The sequence below is a fragment of the Gymnoscopelus microlampas genome, assembly GCF_963454915.1.
Source record: "Gymnoscopelus microlampas genome assembly, chromosome: 13".
NCBI lineage: Eukaryota > Metazoa > Chordata > Actinopteri > Myctophiformes > Myctophidae > Gymnoscopelus > Gymnoscopelus microlampas.
This window is the reverse complement of record NC_139950.1, coordinates 6,009,925-6,031,422: the sequence shown is the minus strand read 5'-3', so window position 1 is coordinate 6,031,422 and position 21,498 is coordinate 6,009,925. Positions and strand designations below refer to the sequence as shown.

The following is a 21,498-nucleotide window of genomic DNA, read 5'->3' as shown; positions in this document are numbered from 1 at the left end:
CAAATGTACAGAATATTATTTAGATGGCTAGATACATCTCTGACCAATCACACTGTATGATTTGTCAGAGATGTATTCATTTATTCTTATTTACACATTCAGCCCAGACTATTCTTTTTAGAATACATGTATAACCCATAGACTGTATAAATGAATGGACAATGCCACTCCCCTGCTTTCTACAGAACGAAAATGAAGCCGATAGTTCAGGAACATGCATTCCTCCATCGTTAATATATACAGTTGGCCACGCCGGAACTCAAACGCTATTGGTTGAGACCAGACACGTGACCAGCGAACCGGAAAACACCCCCAAAAATGCTATTGGTTGGGTAGCTTGTCAATCAAGAACGGGGGCGGGGAATGAATGCTATTGGTTGTGTAGGTTGTCAATCAAATCATCCCGCCCCTCCTGGAGCATAGCCTACTTTATCGTCAATTTTAGAATAAATGGGACCATAATTTAGCAAAACGCATATCATGATGATTGAAAGGAGACTTTAAACTAGCGACTGGAAGCATATAGAATTTATGACAATTTTTATTACGGTAAGAAAATCTAGTCTAAAGTTTGTCAAAAACCCATTCACTTGCGCTAAAATAAATTCTTTCTGACACTTCAGGTCGGCGCAGGGTAAAACAGTGCCTCACTCTGGCCATTCATAAGCTTCCGTATTGGCCTCATCGTAAATATCCAAGCCTTGCCCCTTGGTATAACCCTGTAAGCTACTTACATGTCGCTCACCCTGTCTCCCTCAGGCATCGGCGCCCCCTTGAGGCTGGTAGGAGGCCTGGAGGACTTTGAGGGTCGTGTGGAGGTGTTCCACGATGGCAGGTGGGGGACCATCTGTGACGACCAGTGGGACGACATCGATGCTGAGGTGGTCTGCAGGCAGCTGGGCCTAGGGTACGTATAATAATAATAATAATAATATTGATAATATTAATGATGATGATGATGATAATAAAAACGATCCAACTATAATCATGGGTTAGGGTTATGTCCTACATGGAAAATGTCCTACCTAACCCGATGAGAAAGTCCAACATCCAAGCATACAACACCAAATCAGGACACTCGTGGGCAAATTGCAACGCAGCGCCTGTGCAAATCGTTGTTGTTAGGCATTGGTTCTAAACATGGGGTCCGGGGACCACCAGTGGTCCAAATGAAATATGAGGAGGGTACAAATGAACATACATTTGTACATTATGCATTTGGTTGGTGCACTCTAAATTAACCCTGAAGATCCTAGAGATAGCATTCCGTATCAAATGGGGGTCCGTTATCAGAATGCATATCAACGCTCACAAGCTCACATTTTATTGTAAAAAAATACAAATAAAATCATTAATCGTAATTGAGGCAAAAAGTTTGAAATAACTGATATTGATTTGAAATCATATCGGCCAGCCCTGGGGTTTGAGACACATCATAGCGCCACCATGAGGCCGATTAGGACGACTGTGGCTGTGCTCTTTAGCGAGGGGGACTGTGTGCACTTCAGCAAGGAGACGTGCGGTCAGTTTGTGGACGGTGGGTTTTTATACAGAGATGTTGGAGAGCCAAATATAGTGGATGGAATGTATGACCATGAATGATTTATGGAGCCAACGCAGTGTGGGAGCGTTCTGCACCGTTTGTGGTACAGTACTGTGGTGTGTGTGTGTGTGTGTGTGTGTGTGTGTGTGTGTGTGTGTGCGTGTGCGTGTGCGTGTGCGTGTGCGTGCGCGTGCGCGTGTGCGTGTGCGTGTGCGTGCGCAGTACAGTATGTGTGAAACCATCTTTCACCAAAAGAGCAAAACAACTCCCCACAAGGATAATAAAACCATAAAAAGGTCCATTGTTCTGGAGGGAAAAGGTCATTCTTATGGTTAAAGAATATTTTTTAGAGTTAGGGTTACAGTTGTGAAAAGATTCAAGTAAGGGACAGGGTTTTAGGTGTTGTTATTATTAGGGTTACAGTAGGGACAGGGTTTGGTTAGGGTCAGGTTGGGCCAGCAGGTTAAATAGAAATCATATTCTTTATTAAAAATGTTGTTGTTTGTTTTGTGGACTGTGTGTGTGTGTGTGGGGGGGGGGGGGGCGTGCATGTGTGTGCGTGCATGTAATTCCATCCTGTCTTCCTCATTCGTCTTGGCAACGTCCTACAGTACTAATATCCGATGACATCAGAATATTCTGAGTTGGCTACTCTCTCTCTCTCTCTCTCTCTCTCTCTCTCTCTCTCTCTCTCTCTCTCTCTCTCTCTCTCTCTCTCTCTCTCTCTCTCTCTGTGACCCAATAAAAAAACATTCGTTCAGATCAAATATTCATGTCTCATCCTCAGCCAGTTGTATAGCAGCAGAGACATAAATAAAGGGCTTTCTAGCTGGCTTCCAGCTCGGCTGAAGGCTCTCGGTCGGACACATGGAAAAAGCAGACAGTGAAAGTGTCATTTCAGAGAGCAGCGCAGTCGTATATTTGAGATACTTAAAAAGACCAGATGGTTTATTAGACATTTCCCACTATGCATGTGTCCTGGAAGAACTTATGTACTCCCATGTCTTAAGTAAAAGTCGCAATATCACAAAACAATGTAGAAATACTCTGCTTACAAGCAAAAGGCCTATATTAACAATTTAGGTAAAATTACAAAAGTATTGACCAATTATTTGTTTACCAACATTGAGACTGGACACACAGGTGATTGTTTCATGCAATCAATTCCCAACATATTGTTTCGGGGTGCGCTGGTTTCAGTGCATTCAACCTCCTCTTGTGTGTTGGCTCCTGACGCACGTTCTAGCGAGACATGACAGAATGGGTTTCATTTGGTGCCGGCCTGCGCGCGCATACTGGTTGTTTTCAGTGTGACGTCGTCTGTTAAGGGGTCTATTGCATCCATAGCCTATATACTTACAATACCAAAGTAAAACTACGAAAAAAGGAGACAATATTGGAGACATACTGTACAGACTTTCACCACTAATGTGTGTCGGTCCCTTCTTGTCCTTTTCCAGAGGCGTCCCCAAAGCGTGGACGTGGGGCCACTTCGGCCAGGGCTCGGGCCCCATCCTGCTGGACGGCGTTCAGTGCACGGGCAACGAGCTGTCCCTGGAGGAATGTCCCCACAACAATTGGGAACAACACAACTGTGACCACATGGAGGACGCCGGAGTGTCCTGCAACCCTTACACAGGTCAGGAAGCAGGGAACTGCAACACAATAAGCGCACGGACGCTGATTTTATTTTATCTTCCGCTCCATGTTAGTAAATGCCGCCGTTCTCTTTGGCTGCGCACGGTCGGACGCTCTACCTGCGCACGAGAAGATTTTGTTTAAAAACATTCCCGTCCGCATTGAAGTGCATTGACCAGATGTCCTGCTGAAGCCAGGTTTGGTGAGAACGGTCACGCACAAACCGCACATAGAGCGTGAGCAATGCTTTTTTTGGAGGGTTCCTAGCGTTACACATGTTCAGACAGCAGGGAACTGCAACCCTTACACAGGTCAGAGGGCAGGGAACTGCAACCCTTACACCAGGGGTCTTCAACAGGGGGTCCGGGACCCCTAGGGGGTCCTCAGAGTTACTACAGGGGGTCCTTCAAATCTTTGTGTGATATGATTTTTTATTTGACCGTAGCCACTTGTACCCTAGCATCGCTTTTCTGAGGAGAAAAAATAGCAGATCTACAAGCTCAGCAGATCTACAAGCTCACAACGCCTTGGCGTTGTGAGCTTGTAAATCGGCTATTTTTGGCAAAGAGGTTTAGGTGATGTGGGGGAAAAATAGGGCAGACCTCGTAAACAAAAAATGTTTAATCTGAAACACAATTTTATATAGAGCTAGGAGCTCTATATATATTCTGATATAACAAATATATGAGCAGACAAAATTCTAACTGGAACACTATCAAAATGAACCCGATGAATGTGTCTCTCCTGGTTGGATGAAATTTCTAACCCACCTGAAAATGTATTTTCTATTTTATTATTTTTTTATCAAGAGATCCCCTGTCACTGAATCTGAATATAGACCTTTAACTTTTTAAGAAAAACACGTTTTGTTTTAACCAGAATATATCACTTGTAGCATTGGTACATAAGGGGGACGGTGAGTATAACTAGTTAGCATGCATCGTCACGCACTGCATTAATAACCCAAGTGGTCCTGATGCACGTTACCACGGAAACCACACTCAAGCAGACCCATAGATATTAGTCCAGCTGAATTCAATCAATGAGCTAAAAGTGTGTGGGAACAATTTAGGTAATTAAAAAAACAAAACAAACAAAAAACAGCTGCGTTCAATCTGGCAGTTACGAAGCTACAGGCATTTATTTTCAATGGAAGCCAGCAACAGAACCATTTCGTTGCTGTCGGGCAGAAACCTCTTATCTCCATCTTTTAACTTTTAGTTTTTTACATTTGTATCCCACGATTTTGTAACCCGTTTTTTTTCACCCAGTGCCAATTGTCTAAGTAATCATGGGCGCTACACTCCCTCTGCCAGCCTGGGGAGAGCCTAGAGCCGAGCTCATGCCTCCTTCAATGCATGAAAGTAAGTCGCTTTTTATCACCTGACAGGGGGGCAGGTTCCCTGGTTAGACGTAGCGCGTGGAAGGAACACGTTATTCCAACCAGTTCCTTTCCCCTTAACTTTTTCGTAAATTATCGCCCTACTTGATCATACTACAGCGTCACTCAAAAGCATCCAAAGTAGCAGATCCACAAGCTCGGAACGTGGCCCGAAGCGACGCGCTTCGAGCTTGTCGATCTGCTACTTTCGCTATTTTGTAATTCGATTTATTACAACAGCTGTGTGTGTGTGTGTGCACGTGTGTGTCATTGCAGATGGAGTGGTTCGGCTGGTGGGGGCAGACAGTCCCTGGGAGGGCCGTTTGGAGGTCTACCACCAGGGGGACTGGGGCGCGGTGTGTGATGACAACTGGACACAACTCAACGCTCAGGTGGTCTGCAGACAGCTGGGATTCAGGTGGGCGTCACTGTACCGGCGGAAACCTTGCATGTCCATTTTTGTGAACGAATATATAACTCAGACAAAACAGACAACCAAGCAGACTAGCAAAACAACATAAAGAAAAAGTAGATACAATAAAGATACAATACAGATGAAGATAAGTTCAGCGGAACAGCACATTATAACTACCATAGTCCATTACTTATGTCAATTACAAAGTGTCTGTTATGCATAATCATAAATATTTATAAGTGTTATGAAGCCCTTATATGTGCATTATACACATTATAAACGTGATTGCAATGCATTATAGGCCCAACCTTTAAGTAAAGTGTTACCTGGCAGTCATAATGTGCTGTTAATACTTCATAAACTTTATTATAAGTTGTTATGCATAATTATAAACATAACAAGTGCTTTGAAGCCTTATAAGTGCATTATAATGCATTATAAATGAGCTTATAATGCATTATAGACAAAATGTATCAAACAACCAAAACAAAAGCCACATTAACCTGTTAAAACCGGGAAAGCATCATTTTAGATTTTAACCACTTTAACCATTATTTTATACTTTAGCTCTTCCAAAATAGCATGTATACAAGCTCATAGCACGTCACTTCATGCCACACCATGTGCTTGTAGATCTGCTATATTTGAAAAATCATGAAAATGTGTGTAATATATTTTTAAAGCGAACATTTTTTACTCAAATATTTGCTTCTGGGGGTCCCTCTAATAAAAGATGGGGGTCCGCGGCCAAATACATATAATTTTGGGGGTCCTTGACATGAAAATGTTTTGAGAACCCCTGATATACTGTAGCAACATACGTTTTTCAGAAAACTGTTAGGATTTAACTAATAGAAGACATTTGTAGAATCAAGGTCTTAAAAATGGGTTAAAACAAATGTAACCGAGGTCATACTTGTTGTGTGTCCACCAGGGGGCGAGCGGAGGTGGCCCCAGACGGGGTGTACGGGGAGGGGCTGGGTCTCATCCTACTGGACGAGGTGCAGTGTAAGGGGACGGAGACCACCCTGCTGGCGTGCCGGCGTGACGAGTGGGGACGCCACGACTGCTCGCACAGCGAGGACGTGGCGGTGCGCTGCGAGCGGGGAGGGGACACCAACGACATGCCTGGCCTGACACCTCCCATCGGTACGTATGGTATAGGTACTCCTCAGGGATGGGATGGGACTTTACCTGGGGGAAATACGGACTCTCTCTTTTCCCGGTGTTTCGCCCAGGTTGACGTGGTTTTGAGGTTAGGTTTAGGCATAGTTTCTGTGAGGTTATAGGGTTAAGGTTGAAGGGATAGTTCACCCCCAAAATGACTTTTTTTCTATCGATTAGTCACCTCATGGATATTTTTAGCGCCGCTCTATACCTAAAGGTATAGAGCGGATCCTGCTCTATACCTGGCTTTTGCGTCAACGTTCTGATTGGTCAGACACGTCAACAAAGTGATTGGTCAAGCTTCACGTGACACGTGGCTATAAACACATTATAAACACTTATTGATGACAAAATGTATCAAAGGCGCCGCTACCTTCACACAGGTGTGATTTTTTTGTTTTTGTCGCATTCCTCTCCTATTCTCCTACTGGAACCGCTGCCTACCGTTCCGCTGGTCATGAAATTATTGGCTTAGGAATGCGACAAAAACAAAAAAATATCCATGAATTCAAGTCTCCATGGGGTGACGAATCGATAGGAAAAAAATATTTTTTGGGGTGAACTATCCCTTTAAGGTTAGGTTTAGGCATAGTCTTTAGCTAAAGTTAAAGGTTAGGCCCACCAAAGGAAGAGGGAGTCCCGGGTGAAATAGGCTCTCGCTCCCTTTCTCCCTCTTTCTCTCTCCCTCTCTCACTTTCTCTCTATGTGTGTGCATGTGTGTGTGTGTGTGTGTGTGTGTTGCGTGTATCAGAATTATGCAATATAATTTTCCACCACGGTGGAGTCTAGGGGTTTGAATCCACCGTGGTGCAATCAGTTTGGCCGAGCATCTATATGAACACAATTGGCCCGTGTTCGGGGGAGGGAAGCCAGGAGGGGAGGAGGGTGATATCTGTCACTGAAGGTACTCCTCTACCGGTTGGGAGCAGGGAGTGTTGGGCGGGAGGAGTAGGACAGAGGCGCTACGTCCTCCCGGTGGGGGCTCCTCACCGGCAGGTGAGCCAGTAGGATACAACAGCAGTGGCAAGCAGCGGCAGTGGCAATTGGCATAATGAATAAATTGGAAGAAATGTTTTTTAAAAAAAGCTCTGTGCGGGTGGTGAGTGGTGAGCCCAAAATCTCTTCTGCCCGGTTCTCCTCAGTGGCTGGAGCAATTGATCTGAATTTGCACACAGCCATTGACCATTACCATGTGCACCGAACAGCGAAGTCCGTTTTTCGCTTTCCCCAAATGTCAGCTGTTTATTAGCGTGTTTGTGTTCGCTGGCTCCCGGGTTGCCACATCATGTGTGCATATCCCCCCACGGGTATGGTTTAGTAGTATATATAATTTGCTGGTCCCCCTATAACCCTGTGAGCGGCCTCAGATCCTCGGGGAGGGCTCTTTTGTTTGTCGTTACCCGGGGGCACCTAGGCTTTGGAACGCTCTGCCCAGAATGTGTTTTGTTTCTGTAAAGACTTTGAGTACCTAGAAAAATGTTAAGGCCTTTGCAGACAGGGTGCGATTTTTCGCACGGAAAAAACGGACAATATCATCTTTTAAATGAACACATGGTTCTCAATGACCTCATGCACACCAGCTCCGAATTTACCGTGCGGCGATGCGATGCGGCGATGCGTTTTTTTCCAATCGAACCCAGTTCGATTTGTGCGTCTTTTCGCATGCAGTAAAAACTGATTGACTAATCGCACCCTGTCTGCAAAGGCCTTAAATCGTATGCATTATTATAGAATTGGTGTCTGTCTTCTTTTACACACTTCTGAAAACACAACTGTCTCTTAAGTGTTTTTCCCAAGTTTATGTGCTTATGTCAGCTCTAATTGTATAACTTGTTTTATCTGCTGACTACGAATGCTGTTTTCATTTTTATTAATATTTGCTTGTTTGGAAAAGTGTGATACAAATAATGTCTTTATCATTATCATTACTAGGGATGTCCGATTTTATCGGCCTATATTAGCATAAAAATTGATATCGGGAAAATATCGGTATCGGTTTTTGAAAAAAAAAACATTTTTTTTATTTTTTTTGCTTTATAAATAAGTTACAGGAGTTCTTACTGTATATGGTGTGTGTGATATGAAATTTGAGCTTACCCTAATCACAATAATCCCCGCATATATCGGTATCGGTTGATATCGGTATCGGTAATTAAGAGTTGGACAATATCGGTATATCGGTTATCGGTAAAAAAGCCAATATCGGACAACCCTAATCATTACTCTAATGTAAAACAAAAAAAGAAAGACGGTTGTTTGGTACTGCTGTATGTTGTTGTTTGTGTGTCCAGTCGCTCTGGTGTGTCTGGTTACCGTGGTGATATGTTTGTTTGTGTGTCCAGGGCCTCTGGTGCGTCTGGTAGCTGGAGAGAGCAGGAAGGAGGGGCGTGTCGAGGTGTTCGTCAACGGCCAATGGGGAACGGTGTGTGATGACGGCTGGAATGACATCAATGCGGGCGTGGTCTGTAGGCAGCTGGGCTTCTTGTAAGTACAGGGCTGCGACTGTCGCATCTGTCGATTCCGGTTCCTTGACGATTCCTCTTAACGGTCCGATTACTTAACAGTTCCCTTTGGCAATTCCTATAGGGGGGTCCAAATGGACCTTTACATGTCTGTAACTCTGAGAGTGTACAAATGGAACCAAATGGACCATTTGGTTCCATGTGTACACTCTCAGAGTCATGGTGGTCCTTGAAATTAGAAAGTTAGAGAACCACCGGTATTGTGATTGTATAGCAGACGTGAAGTCCCACATAACCAGCTCTGACAGTTGACTGGTTCCGGAAAGGGTTCCAAATGAGATGGAACCGATTCCGGTTCCTCAATGTCGGATCCGGCCAATGTTATGATCATACTATAAAATGAGGACACCTGTGTCCTTCTGTCCTCCTGCGTGTCCTCATCCATGTCATCTCCTCAGTGGGTTGGACAAGTAATATAATATAATAATATACATAATGCAGTCCCTCAGGGCTCTAAACTAGTGACTTTTCTGTTTTCACTCTACATCAAAATAGCAGATCGACAAACTTGTCCATCGGCTATTTTCTCTCTCTCTCTCTCTCTCTCTCTCTCTCTCTCTCTCTCTCTCTCTCTCTCTATATATATATATATATATATATATATATAAAAGACACATCGTTCTGGCAGTATTTTGGTTTTGTTCCACTGTTTATGTTGACATTCATCCCTTGCAGGGACGCCTCTGTCTGTGGGGGGAAGGGGGGGGATGAGAGTGTTGCAAACCACTTCAACAGCAGCTCTGCGCCAGGCGCTCTGTGTTGTTTTGTAGCTCTGTATAGTTTGTAGCTGCTAGCGTGAATGCAGCGCAAGGGGCCATCTCCACCGAAAGCACTTTTTATTTGTAAGACAAATTTAAAAAATGTGCAAATATAAGTAAGCCATGTGGCCCATCATAGGGCAGGAACCAAGCTCCTGTTTCTGTAGCGTGAGGCAGTTTGGTGTACTAGTACAGCCCCCCTGGACATGATGCTAGTGTTGCACAGGGTCCTAATTTTTATGGTCTTTGGTATGACCCGACCAGGGATCGAACCCTGACCTCCCAGTGTAAGGGTGGACTCTCTAACAACAAGGCGACTGAGCTGGTATGTGAAAATATATATTGACAAAAAGACCCCAAACAGTGGGGACGGGTCCAATTGGTTCTATTTGCACACTCTCAGAGTTACATTAACACTGAGGATTTTACAGTGTAGATCAGGGGTCCCAGAGATCGAGTTGTTTCACAAACCCATGTTTATGGCTCACAAGTAAATATCCCTTTTTTTAATTTACTAAAATTATGTTTTTTCAAAAAGTAAAACATTTTCTGAAATTGAAACGAAATCTTAAAAAAATGTCAAGATCATTTCATAAATTAAAGAACATCAAAGAAATTCCAAGTAGTGAAAATACCAGAGCTTGTAGATCGGCCATTTCCACTAGCCTGGGTCAAATTTCTCTTTTGGGTCCCGAGCTAAAAGGTTTGGGAACCCCTGACCCTAAACGCATACAAAGCTGAGGGTCCTTGAAATGAAAAAGGGAATGAGAATAACCCCCACCTGGCTAATGTTTCTCAGGGGAGTGGCCAAAGCTCGCTCCATGGCGTATTTCGGCGAGGGCCACGGGCCCATCCACCTGGACAACGTGCGGTGCGCGGGAACGGAGCGCTCCCTGGGGGCGTGCTCGGCGGAGGGCCAGGACGCCCACGACTGCCGCCACAGCGAGGACGCTGGCGTCATCTGCGACTACACCCCCGAGCCTGTGGGGGACGCCGCCATCGCGACGCACACCTGCGGTCTGAGACCCAACAACCAGCGGAGACGCCGGAGGATCATAGGAGGAGACAAGTCACTGAGGTCAGTACTAGGCTCTATGCGCAGCAGCCATATTATCACTTCCTTCACAGGTGTTACCAATGATACTAATGAAGGCTCTGTTCCATTTAGAGTAGCACAGTGGTTCTCAAGACTTTAATTTCCACGACCACCATAACTCTGAGTCATTTGGTGTCATTTGGTTCCATTTGTACACTCTCAGAGTTACACACCCGTAAGAGGCCATTTGGAACCCCCTCAAGGAACCATGAGGGTCCCTGGACCTCAATTTTAGACCCACTGGTGTTTCCAGTGAGCCAACGTGCACAACATCTCTGTTTGACCTGAATGGAACAGAGCCTTCATTAGTATCATTGGCAACACCTGTGAATTTCTTCACAATATGGCTGCTGTGCATAGAGCCTCATGTACTGCAATGCGTTGTATACTTGTATGTGTAGTATGTGCACGCTGCATAACCAAGTATAAGTCAAGCATAACCCTAACGCCTTTGGTAAAGTCTCGGTTAAGTCAAGCCCTACAGCAATAATCAATATTAAAGTTATTTTAAGATTAAAGAGTACGTTGTTTTCCATAAAAAACCCTCTCATATGTCATAAAATCAAAGCAACTGGGTTGGCTGTATGTAGATCAACATGAACATAAGTTTAAAATGATAATGATACCAAAAGATCATCATTTGACATATTGTGTTATGAAACAAACAGAGCACTAGTGTGTCACACTGCTTTAGAAATCACAGATTGGGACTTTGCCAAACTACAAGGTTCAGTAGTGAGATTATAACGGGTTTTCTTTAATCCGCGAGAACATAATGGAGGGTGTGATGTTCAGGGGGGATTGGCCGTGGCAGGTGTCTCTGTGGCTGAGGTCTCATTCTAAAGGCAACCATCCTCTGTGTGGAGCCACGCTCATCAACTCCTGCTGGGTGCTGACTGCAGCGCACTGCTTCAAGAGGTAGGAAACACTGACCTCTAGTGTACATGTTGTGTTATTGTTCCTGACTGCAACACAAGGGGTTTATTGGCATGAGAAAACGTACGCTTACATTGCCAAAGCAAAAGTGGAACAATTACAGTCAAAACTAACTAGTGTATGTACAATTAAATGGGAATAAAAAATAATGTGTAAACAGAGCTGTGTTACATTGCAAATGAGAGAAATCTTTCTTACAAAACCATGACAATTGTGCATGTGCAGAACTAGTTAGCCTAAACAACAGTGATTATCATTTGATTTCAGTGGATGTCACAGTATCAACTCAGATACAGATTATAGTGATCATTTAATTTGTTGTGTGAAGAAGAATTGTTAACAGCCTATGATTATAAAATCTTAATAAATAAACATACCGGTATACTACATAATAACATATCTATGAGAAGTGTGTGAACACAGTGTCTTAACATTCGGCCGAAATTGTATATCAGCTACTCTTGATTTATAGTGAAATATCAAAATGAAATAAAGCATTTTTTTTTTTAAAAAGCATACATTGGTAGCCTTGAATAGGAATATTTTTTACAACACTGTGATTTCTGTTGATTTTGTGTCTTATCAACATAGTTTAAAAGCTAGTACTTCTGTGTTTCTGTATAGTATATACACTATATCTGTTGCCAGAACCTTAATAATAAATACAAACAAAACTAAGAAAAGGCATTCATAGGCTATGCTTTTCAAATTAAAACAGACTTAATGGGAAGGATACATTTGTCTTTTTATCACCTTCCCACGACCCCACTAGTTTGAACCTCTGACATAGGGTGATTAAAGGACCGATTCACCCATTTTCAATCTATCTTCATATAATTGGTCCTCACTAATGCTCATTATAATATGGTTACCATTTATGTCTACAAATCTAATAGAAACCGCAGGCTTTCTGTCTCTGGAAAGTTTAAGTTATCATGCTATAATAAACTGCTCAAAAAAAGTTCGGAAACTTAACTTCGGTCAATTATATCTCCCCTTTAATAATACCAATTGGTATTGTGTTTTATATCATTTTTATCGTTGATTAGTCACCTTTACAACGAGGTACAGCTTGTAAGGATCGTGCATTCTTGGAATGAGCAACACAGCTAAACGTGTGGGTAGCGCCTCCAAAAAATTTGCCAAAATCACCCAATATGCTTCTGTTGGTAGGTGTTCACTCTCCATTCCGACATCTCACCACTCCGACTAGTGGCTTCCGCGTGCGGTTAGGGTTAGGGTTAGGTATAGGGTTCGTCAACGTCGGAAAGGCGACATGTCGGAAAGGAGAAATGCACCCCTGTTGGTAATCGCTCTTGTTTTGAGCAACCTGCCAGCACACACCTGCTGAGAGGTGTGTGCCAGTAGTCACAGGTGTGTGACTGCCTCACAGGTGAGTGACTGGCACCTGAACATGGGTTCTGCAACTTTGTTGAGTTTATGTATGCTCCAAGCAGCAACACTGCCCCCATGGACTGCCACGTTTGTCCCTTCAGGATAAGGCCCGTGCAATAGGGCAAGTGAAGCTGGTGTTCCGTTACGCAGATTACGCATTATTTGATGTCAGCCCTGTTGTCAGCCCTGGTACCATTTGCAGGCAGGTGTGTGCCAGTCACAGGTGTGTGACTGGCACCTGAGCATGGACCCTGCAACTTTGACATCTGTCTTTGGTACCGTTGTGCAAATGTTCAAATCTTGCATGTAAATCTATGGTTCCTCAGTGAAGCAAGGGGTCTTGGGATGTTGTCTTCCTTGTTGACTTCACCTGTCTCACAGAACTTGGTCCTAAGTTTGGAAATGGTACCAGGGCTAACACCAAATAATGCTGTCACTCTGCATAACGGAACACCAGCTTCACTTGCCCTATTGCACGGGCCTTATCCTGAAGGGACAAACGTGGCATCTTTCCATGGGGGCAGTATTGCTGCTTGGAGTACAAACTCAACAAAGTTGCAAAACCCATGTTCAGGTGCCAGTCACTCACCTGTTAGGCAGTCACACACCTGTGACTACTGGCACACACCTCTCAGCAGGTGTGTGCTGACAGGTTGCTCAAAACAAGAGTGATTACCAACAGAAACATATTGGGTGATTTTGGCAATTTTTTTGGAGGCGCTACCCACACGTTTAGCTGTGTTGCTCATTCCACAAATGCACGATCCTTACAAGCTGTACCTCGTTGTAAAGGTGACTAATCAACGATAAAAATGATATAAAACACAATACCAATTGGTATTATTAAAGGGGAGATATAATTTACCGAAGTTAAGTTTCCGAACTTTTTTTGAGCAGTTTAGAAGCCATTGTTCTCGCATTAATACAAAATAAAATAAACATTTTGAAATCTTGTTTGAAATGACCAAACCTGCCTACCGATGATGTCACTGGTAAGCAGGTTTCTGAACTGTCCACAGCTGTCCTCTGAGGCACAGAGAGTAGACAGAAATGGTGCCATCTTGTGAGGACCAGTTATACGAAGTTAAGTTGAAAATGGGTGAACTTAAAGGCTTACAAAGAAAACATTTCTGACCGGTGCTAATAAGCCTCTATTCCTCTCCGTTCTCCTCCGCGTCCTCACCATCCCCTCATGGCGCCGTAGGTTCGGCAGAGACCCGTCCCGTTACGTGCTGCGACTGGGCGACTACCACACGGAGGAGCGGGACGACTTCGAGCGCACCCTGTCGCCCGAGCGCATCGTGGTGCACAGGAAGTACAACACGCAGGGCTGGGAGTACGACATCGCCCTGCTCCGGCTCAAGGGCACGGAGGGCAACTGCGTGTCGTTCAACCCGCACACCAACGCGGCGTGCCTGCCCCCCGCGCAGCCGCAGGGCGCCGCCAAGCGGGGCAAGAGGCCCGCCGCCTGCGTCATCACCGGATGGGGCATCACAGGTACACACCGTTAACACTCACTGTTCATTTAACCCAGTGGTCCGGGGACCACCAGTGGTCCTTGAGGGTGTTCCAGGTGGTCCCCAGCTAAATGATGGGGAGTTGGTAACCAAATGGAACCTTATAGATCTTTAACTCTTGAGAGCGTAAAATGAAACCAAATGGACCCCTACGGGTCCATTTGGTTTCATTTTACGCTCTCAAGAGTTAAATTATTGTTAAACATCTGCATTACTCAGTTAAAGAATTGTTATTTTGATCAACGTTTGTCCCTGTCATCTCTCCTAATGGTACCACATCAGCACAGCATGGAATTGTGGACAAAATCTTATCCGACGATAACAAAATATTCTAAGTCTTGGGTCTGAGAGTCTAAATCTCATCAAATGGTGGTCCGTGGCTCAAATGCCGAATAAATAATGCAAAGGGTTGAAAACCACTGATTGAGGCCGATTCTACAAATGCCTCCATTCAAACTCCATTTTAACCATGTTAGATTCATCGGAAACACCCGTCCTTGGTTCTGGTGACTGATATTGTCCTTCTAATACGTGAGGAGACCGTGTGTTTTCAATTACATTTTTAATTTACTTTTTTGGGGGGAAATAAAATAATAATAATAAAAGAAAAGAAAAAAGTAATCGAAAAAACACGGCCTCCTCACGTATTAGGAGGGCAGGATGAGTCACCAGGACGCCAAGGACGGGAGTTTGAAGTTATAATGGGTTTGTATAGGAAGGGGGCGTGTCTGATGAAAAGAATATCTAAATACTGAATCAAGCAACTTAAAAACTGTCTGGGGGGCTCACATAAGCCTGAGTAGACGATAAAATGACCCAAATATTTTTTTAAAGTGAAATATCCCTTTAAGTTAAGTTCTGTGCTTTCATCTCAGACCTGGAGTATTCTCTTAACTAATCTAATCAAATCTCTTGCGCTTGTGTGCTTTTTTCCTCTCAGACCACGAGTACTCTCGGACCCTCCTCCAGGCCTGGGTCCCTCTGCTGCCGTCGTGGAGGTGCAAGAAGCGATACGGCGAGCGCTTCACCAGCCGCATGCTGTGCGCCGGCAGCCTGTCGGAGCGCCGGCGCGTCGACAGCTGCCAGGGGGACAGCGGCGGCCCGCTGGTGTGCCAGGGCGAGGGGGGCCGCTGGGTGCTGACCGGGGTCATCTCCTGGGGTCACGGCTGCGGCGACCCCTCCTTCCCGGGCGTGTACACCCGGGTCAGCAGGTTCCTGCGGTGGATCGAGCAGGTCGTCAACAAACCCTACAAGAACTGATCGACGGGGGCGTCGGTCTGTTAGCGGACGTTACTTCAGGTGTTAAGTTTCGCGTTTAGCCAGACGACTGTTCCGCAATCTCTGACCGCTAACGCTAGTAGTTCCAGACTAGCGCTAACGCTAGTCTGGAACTACAACCTCCCCGAAAGCCCGAGAAAGGAAGCCGCCACCCGTTCGTCATTTCCGTTCACGAAAATATGTTTCTAAATGTCTTTAGAATATATTTTTTAAAGTCCATTTCCGATAAGCAGCAAGCTATATAATGCTGCAACTGATCTGATTTACAGTAGGACAAACTTAAGCGACTGCAAAGACGAAGGGGGGGTTCAGCGCTTCCTTTTGCACAGACAGACAGACAGACGAACTGTAATCTCTCTCTCTGACTGTTACTTCAGCATGTTAACCGGAGGGGGGCGGGGCTTGGGGAGACGAATAAGCCAAATTCCCAATACTCAGATTTCTGCCTCCTACAGTAGCTTGCTCCGTCCTCCAGCGAGACTTGGTGGAAAACACTCACGTCCCAAAAGCTTCATTTTGCTTTTGGATGAGCCGAGATAGAGGAGAGAAGAGAGAGGAGAGAGGAGGCTCCCCAGGCTGCTTGGAGCGAGCATCCGGGCTCTGGAGTGCTCCGGTGATCCACAGCTGTGTGATGTGATGTCATCAGTTATCACCGTCGCTTCAAAATGACGCTGACTGAGCGAGGAGCGTTCCCGTTCCTTAAAGCGAACCCCCATAGATTCCTCCGCCATCGCCTCTCCTCCTCTACGCCTACTCACTCGGAGGCGGAGCTAAGGCGTGAGGAAACGACACAAGTGGAGGACACGAGGATTTGTGGGACGTTTGAGTATTGGGGATTTGCCTATTGAGTGTGAGGGTTGTTGTTGTTTCTGCCTCCTGGACTCAGTGAAAGTGCACATCCAACTGGAACATCTTCATTACTTCATTCTCTGCCCTAACATGGACATGCTTGTAAATAGCACTGTATATTCTTAAAGGAGCACTTCACCCATTTTCAACCATATCTTCATATAAATGGTCCTCACTCATGCTCTTTATAAGATGGCACTGATAATGACAATTTCTGTCTGCTCGCTCTGTGTCTCAGAGGAGGGCTGTGGACAGTTCAGAAACCTGCCTACCAGTGACTTCATTTCAAACAAGATTTCTAACTTTTATTTTCTTTATTAATGCAAGAACAATGGCTTCTATTTCAGCATGTTAACTTTCCAGGAAAAGATATGCTGTAGTTCTCTATTAGCTTAAGGAATCCCCATCGTCGGTGGTTCACTGGTGAACTGTCCACAGCCCACCAATGAGACACAGAAATGGTGCCATCTTATAACGAGCATTAGTGAGGACCAATTATATGGAGATGCGGTTGAAAAGTGCTCCTCTAACAACTTGAACCCTAGCATGGGTGAACATTCAGCGAAAATAGCAGACAAGTTATTCAGCGTGGGCTGAAAACAGGAGAGGGTCTAGTATAGACCCCAGGGGTAAGTATTTAGGGCTTTAAGTGGTTTTAAACGTGTGGATTTTTTTTGGCTACTTATGGTATGAGTGCATGTAATGCACCAGTGTTCCAAATACAAAAAATACATAAAGACAGAAGGCCAATGTGAGTGACGTTTGCACTAGAATGCATGCCAACCAGTCACACTGGCTCACCTGCAAATGCTATAGTTTCACGCTAGAGGCCAAAGCCAGTGACGGTCAGTGGTCGTGATGGGAGAAATGAGGCTCTTATGCCTTGAAAAAGTGCCGTGAATGGAGTGTATTATTTTGTGGTACAGCGTTGTATTTGTACAGTAACAGAACTTATTGAGTTTTACTACTTATGTGATATTGTTCAAATGAACATTCCAGGTTTGCATGCGTCACAAAAGCCTTCTCAATTCTGTCTCTCGCTCTTAATAACACTTAACACTACAGGTTAAATTGATAAATTGTTAAATATCGATAAAAAAGGACTTGCTAAGATTGAGAATGGTTGGATTCACACAGAAAGACACAAAAGATTATTGGCTGTCGAAAGGTTTTATCCTCTCCTAAGAATGGCATAATGTGCAATAAGCAAGAATTATGTTTTGCCGATCGTGTGTAAATGCATAAATCATACTAATAGAGTTTGTCGGCTGTTGAACGGCTTTGTACAGTACATGTGGCACAGAGAGCCTTCTGGGAAATGAAGTCTGTTTGACCGAGCACCTGCTCACCACTTTTATCATGCATTTCCCACAAGCGACACTCCTTGAGCCAAATTACAACGCTCAAATTCTGTGACCATCTTGTGCGACTTCGATAGCGCACAGTGAGGTCTTGGGCAATACGTGGCCTAAAGCAGTGGTTCTCAAACGTTTTCATGTCAAGGACCCCCAAAATTACAGGACCCCCATCTCAAAATGTTTTGTTCCAGGGACCACCAGAAGCAAAGATTTGAGTTACAAATGTTCGCTTTGAAAATATATTTATTCAAAGGTTTGCACATATTTTCATGATTAAAATAAAATAGCAGATCTACAAGCTCATAGCACGGCAGAGTGCCGCGCTATGAGTTTGTAGATCTGCTATTTTTGAATATCCAAAGTATAAAAAGTGGTTACAATTATTGTGATGCTATGTTAACACATTTTGCTGCGGACCCCTGGAACCCCCCCCCCAAGGACCCCTGGGGGAACCAATGGCCACTAGGTTTCACAAACAGCAGTGATTTATGTTTCGGACATTGATGTCACGCGAAGACCATGCAGTCTTATGCAAAGGTTAAAATGTAAATTAGACGGCATGTTAGTTCAGACAGATGCCAGGTTCATTTGTTGACCCGGCATCCTATAGTTTGTATAGATTCAATGCACAGATTATGTTTTGATATTATACTGTTTAGACTAATGCTAGGTTCCTGGTTTACCTATGATTTTAAATTACTGAGGCACTACACTGTCTCTCTGCATTTGATGTGGGTGTTTACCTTGCTTACTGTAAGTCACTCTGGATAAAGAGCATCTGCCTAAATTGTGATGTCCACAAGATGGTCGATTGTCAGGTCACCAATTTGGCCGTAACACCGCCGTGCTCGTTGAAGCTCGGCGGCTGGTTGGGAGGCAGAATTGTGAGTAGTTGTAATTTGGCTCTTGTCAGTATTAAACCACTATTTGTGATGCTTATATGCGTATGCACAAAGTGTAGCTGTTTTTTTGTTTTTTTTTCATACAGCACCTGCAATTTATACTGTATTTCTGAGCTCTGTTATTTGTGTTCACATTTGCAGCGTGATTGTCAGCATCAGCCAGGGCAATCCTCATATGATTTATATTTATTTAGAAGAAGAAAAACATCCTTACTGGGTTGCCGCCTTACTGGGTTGTCCGCTTTTTGACCAGCTCACATTCCACTATGAAACTATGAAATAAACACAGAGCTGCAAACACACTTGGTTCTGGAATGTTTTTATTGCAATTAGTCTAGTCACTGCAGGGGGGTATCATGCACCCCCCGGAATTATACTTCTAATCTGGTTTTTCTTATTGGAAAAAATGTTTTGAAAATGATGAGCTATGATAAAAAGTTTGTCAAAATGTCCCACCTACCTCAGAATCCCCTTTTTTTATATATGGCTCTGGCGAAATTATGTAAATGCAAATATTAATTCACCAAAATTGCAAAAATAGACATGGTAGTCTGAAATTTGTCATGGACTATCCTGACACATAAGGGTAGCAGAATAGCATTTGGGGGCTTGCTACCATTGTATTTATAAATATGACCTATATAATCCCCAGAAACACAGACAAATATACTGTCCGCTTGACAAACAAAGAATTTTCCAACACTTTTTTGTGAGTATCACTGCCCCACTTGTATATAGAAAACTTCCCATATCCCTAAGCTTTAATTTAAGCCCAAAATGACCTTTCTATCTTGAAAATGACTCTTTCTGTAGCCAAAAGTCTGCACTATACCTCAAATCAGAGAAAATATTACATTCAGTCAGTAGCTTTCTAGAAGCCTAGAATCCAACAATATGTTTCTATGTGCAAATAAGATGTCTAGACAGAGTTTTTAAGCAAGCTTTATAATCTGCCATCTCTCCATTACATTTGTGAAACAGCTGGATGTTGTTGGTCTTAATGGAGTGAAGGAGCATGAAGATGAGATGACAGTGGTTAATGAAGGACATCCAGAAGGCACCTGTTTTCCCTGGGTGGCCCTTGCATACCTTCTCCTCATAAGCATGGTACCTCTCTATGAGACTTAGAGTAGAGGGGCCTGTGAGGGCTTCATCAAGATGCTCTCGGTTGCAAGTTGAGAAGTGCAGCTTGTTCAGTCATAGGGATGTTCTCCTCCTCAATGAATTGCTCCATTAACAGCCTTTCCATGGCCTCACAAACTGTTTTGATGCAAAAGAGGGACTTTGCATATGCCTTTCCACTGAGAACGCCTTTGAGGGAACCACGTGTCACTAATTGTGCCTCAGACAGTATCTCTGCATAGCCAGAACCACACATTTTGTGGCCTGTGAGCATTCCAATATAGTTCATGGATGTATGAAAGGGTCCAATCATGATCACATGACTGCCAAATTCATCTGGCCAACACCAAATAATGGGTAGGGCTTTCATACAGACACCCAAATCAAACGTATTCAGGACCCATCTTTGACCCACCTCTGCAGTGACTTCCTCAGAACGCTTCAGTAGCTCACGAACAACTGCATTGTCAGTGATTGGCTGATGGATCTACGTGAAGTAGTCCAGAGTCGACTTTCTGGGTGGGGGGGTACCAGTTGCAACGGTGAAGCCCCCTAGTCCAGGCACAGGCTGCTCACCGTTACTTCCGATATACCTGCTGAAGAGCCAGATGTAGTACTCTTTCATCTTATCAGCAAAGATTGCATCGTTCTCTGCAGGGGGTGTGAATGATGAGCCATCAGGGAACTTTGGGCCAACGCAAGGAAAATGCAGGGGTGGGAGAGTTTCTGGTGTGTCGACTTTAAGGCTACGCTGTTGCAACTTATCGGTGATAGGCAGCATTCGGACCTTGATGTTCTCAAACCCAGGTTTAACCTCCTGCACCATGATTCCCCCAGCACTGTTGACAATGTTGCTGCCAAGCACACTGGTAGTGGTTTTATTCAAGTTGTCCCACTCACAGTGGAATACAAGGTTTCCCTCCCCTGTCACAATTTGGTGTGTCCGATATGTTGAGACCTTATCCAGGGCCTTGGCCAGGGCAGTTTCCAACTCTAAGCCAAATACGTAGCTCTCAGAGTGCCGAAGTCGGTGTAATATCTTGGTGAGTTGCTTGCTTTGGAACAAGTGCCTGACAGTCTCACAGAGTAGAATGTGTTTTGGTAACTTCCATTTTCCCTCTGACACTGCACGGCACAGGTCTTGCCCAATGGAGTATACCAGACGATTCACCTTTTCATCAGTCTCCATGTTTTCCTTGCCAGTCATAACCGTGCGTAGGAACCGAACAAGGGCTGGGGGCAAGAGATTTTCAGATGTAAGCTCCATGTCATCGGCTGTTGGAGGCCACGGTAGGTCTTTGGAGTCGCTGAAAGCCTGTTGAATACTCTGACGAAGTTGGAGAGCAACATTTTGGTGCTCGTCTGTGCTTCCTAGAGTGTAAGCTTGTGCAAGAGCACTAGAAACTGTGAGATGTGAACTGTACACAAGCATCAGCTTTATGATGTTCTACCTTCGTGAAGTTGATATGCTCCTTGATGGGGTCTTTCTGTAGGCGTTTCATTAGCTTTTCAGAACGATAATTTGAGTTCTCGTGCCCATTCAGTTTCAATTGTTCGACATAGACCAAGCGTAAGGAACATAGCTGTAGGACTTCATTTTGCTGGATGATATGAGTTTGAA

At 44.3% G+C, this 21,498-nt stretch overlaps 1 protein-coding gene across 1 annotated transcript in view; it reads left to right on the top strand.

Moving 5' to 3' along the window:
- LOC311059393 (neurotrypsin) overlaps positions 1 to 19,057 on the top strand; it is a 57,211-nt gene extending 38,154 nt beyond the window's left edge. The window contains exons 6-14 of the mRNA XM_084077277.1: positions 760 to 907; positions 3,004 to 3,182; positions 4,839 to 4,980; positions 5,912 to 6,126; positions 8,487 to 8,628; positions 10,224 to 10,502; positions 11,316 to 11,438; positions 14,056 to 14,348; positions 15,309 to 19,057. Of these exons, the coding sequence (XP_083933403.1) occupies positions 760 to 907; positions 3,004 to 3,182; positions 4,839 to 4,980; positions 5,912 to 6,126; positions 8,487 to 8,628; positions 10,224 to 10,502; positions 11,316 to 11,438; positions 14,056 to 14,348; positions 15,309 to 15,628 (1,841 nt within the window). The 3' untranslated portion in view covers positions 15,629 to 19,057. The remainder of the gene's footprint in view (positions 1 to 759; positions 908 to 3,003; positions 3,183 to 4,838; positions 4,981 to 5,911; positions 6,127 to 8,486; positions 8,629 to 10,223; positions 10,503 to 11,315; positions 11,439 to 14,055; positions 14,349 to 15,308) is intronic.
- Positions 19,058 to 21,498: the final 2,441 nt, after the last annotated feature.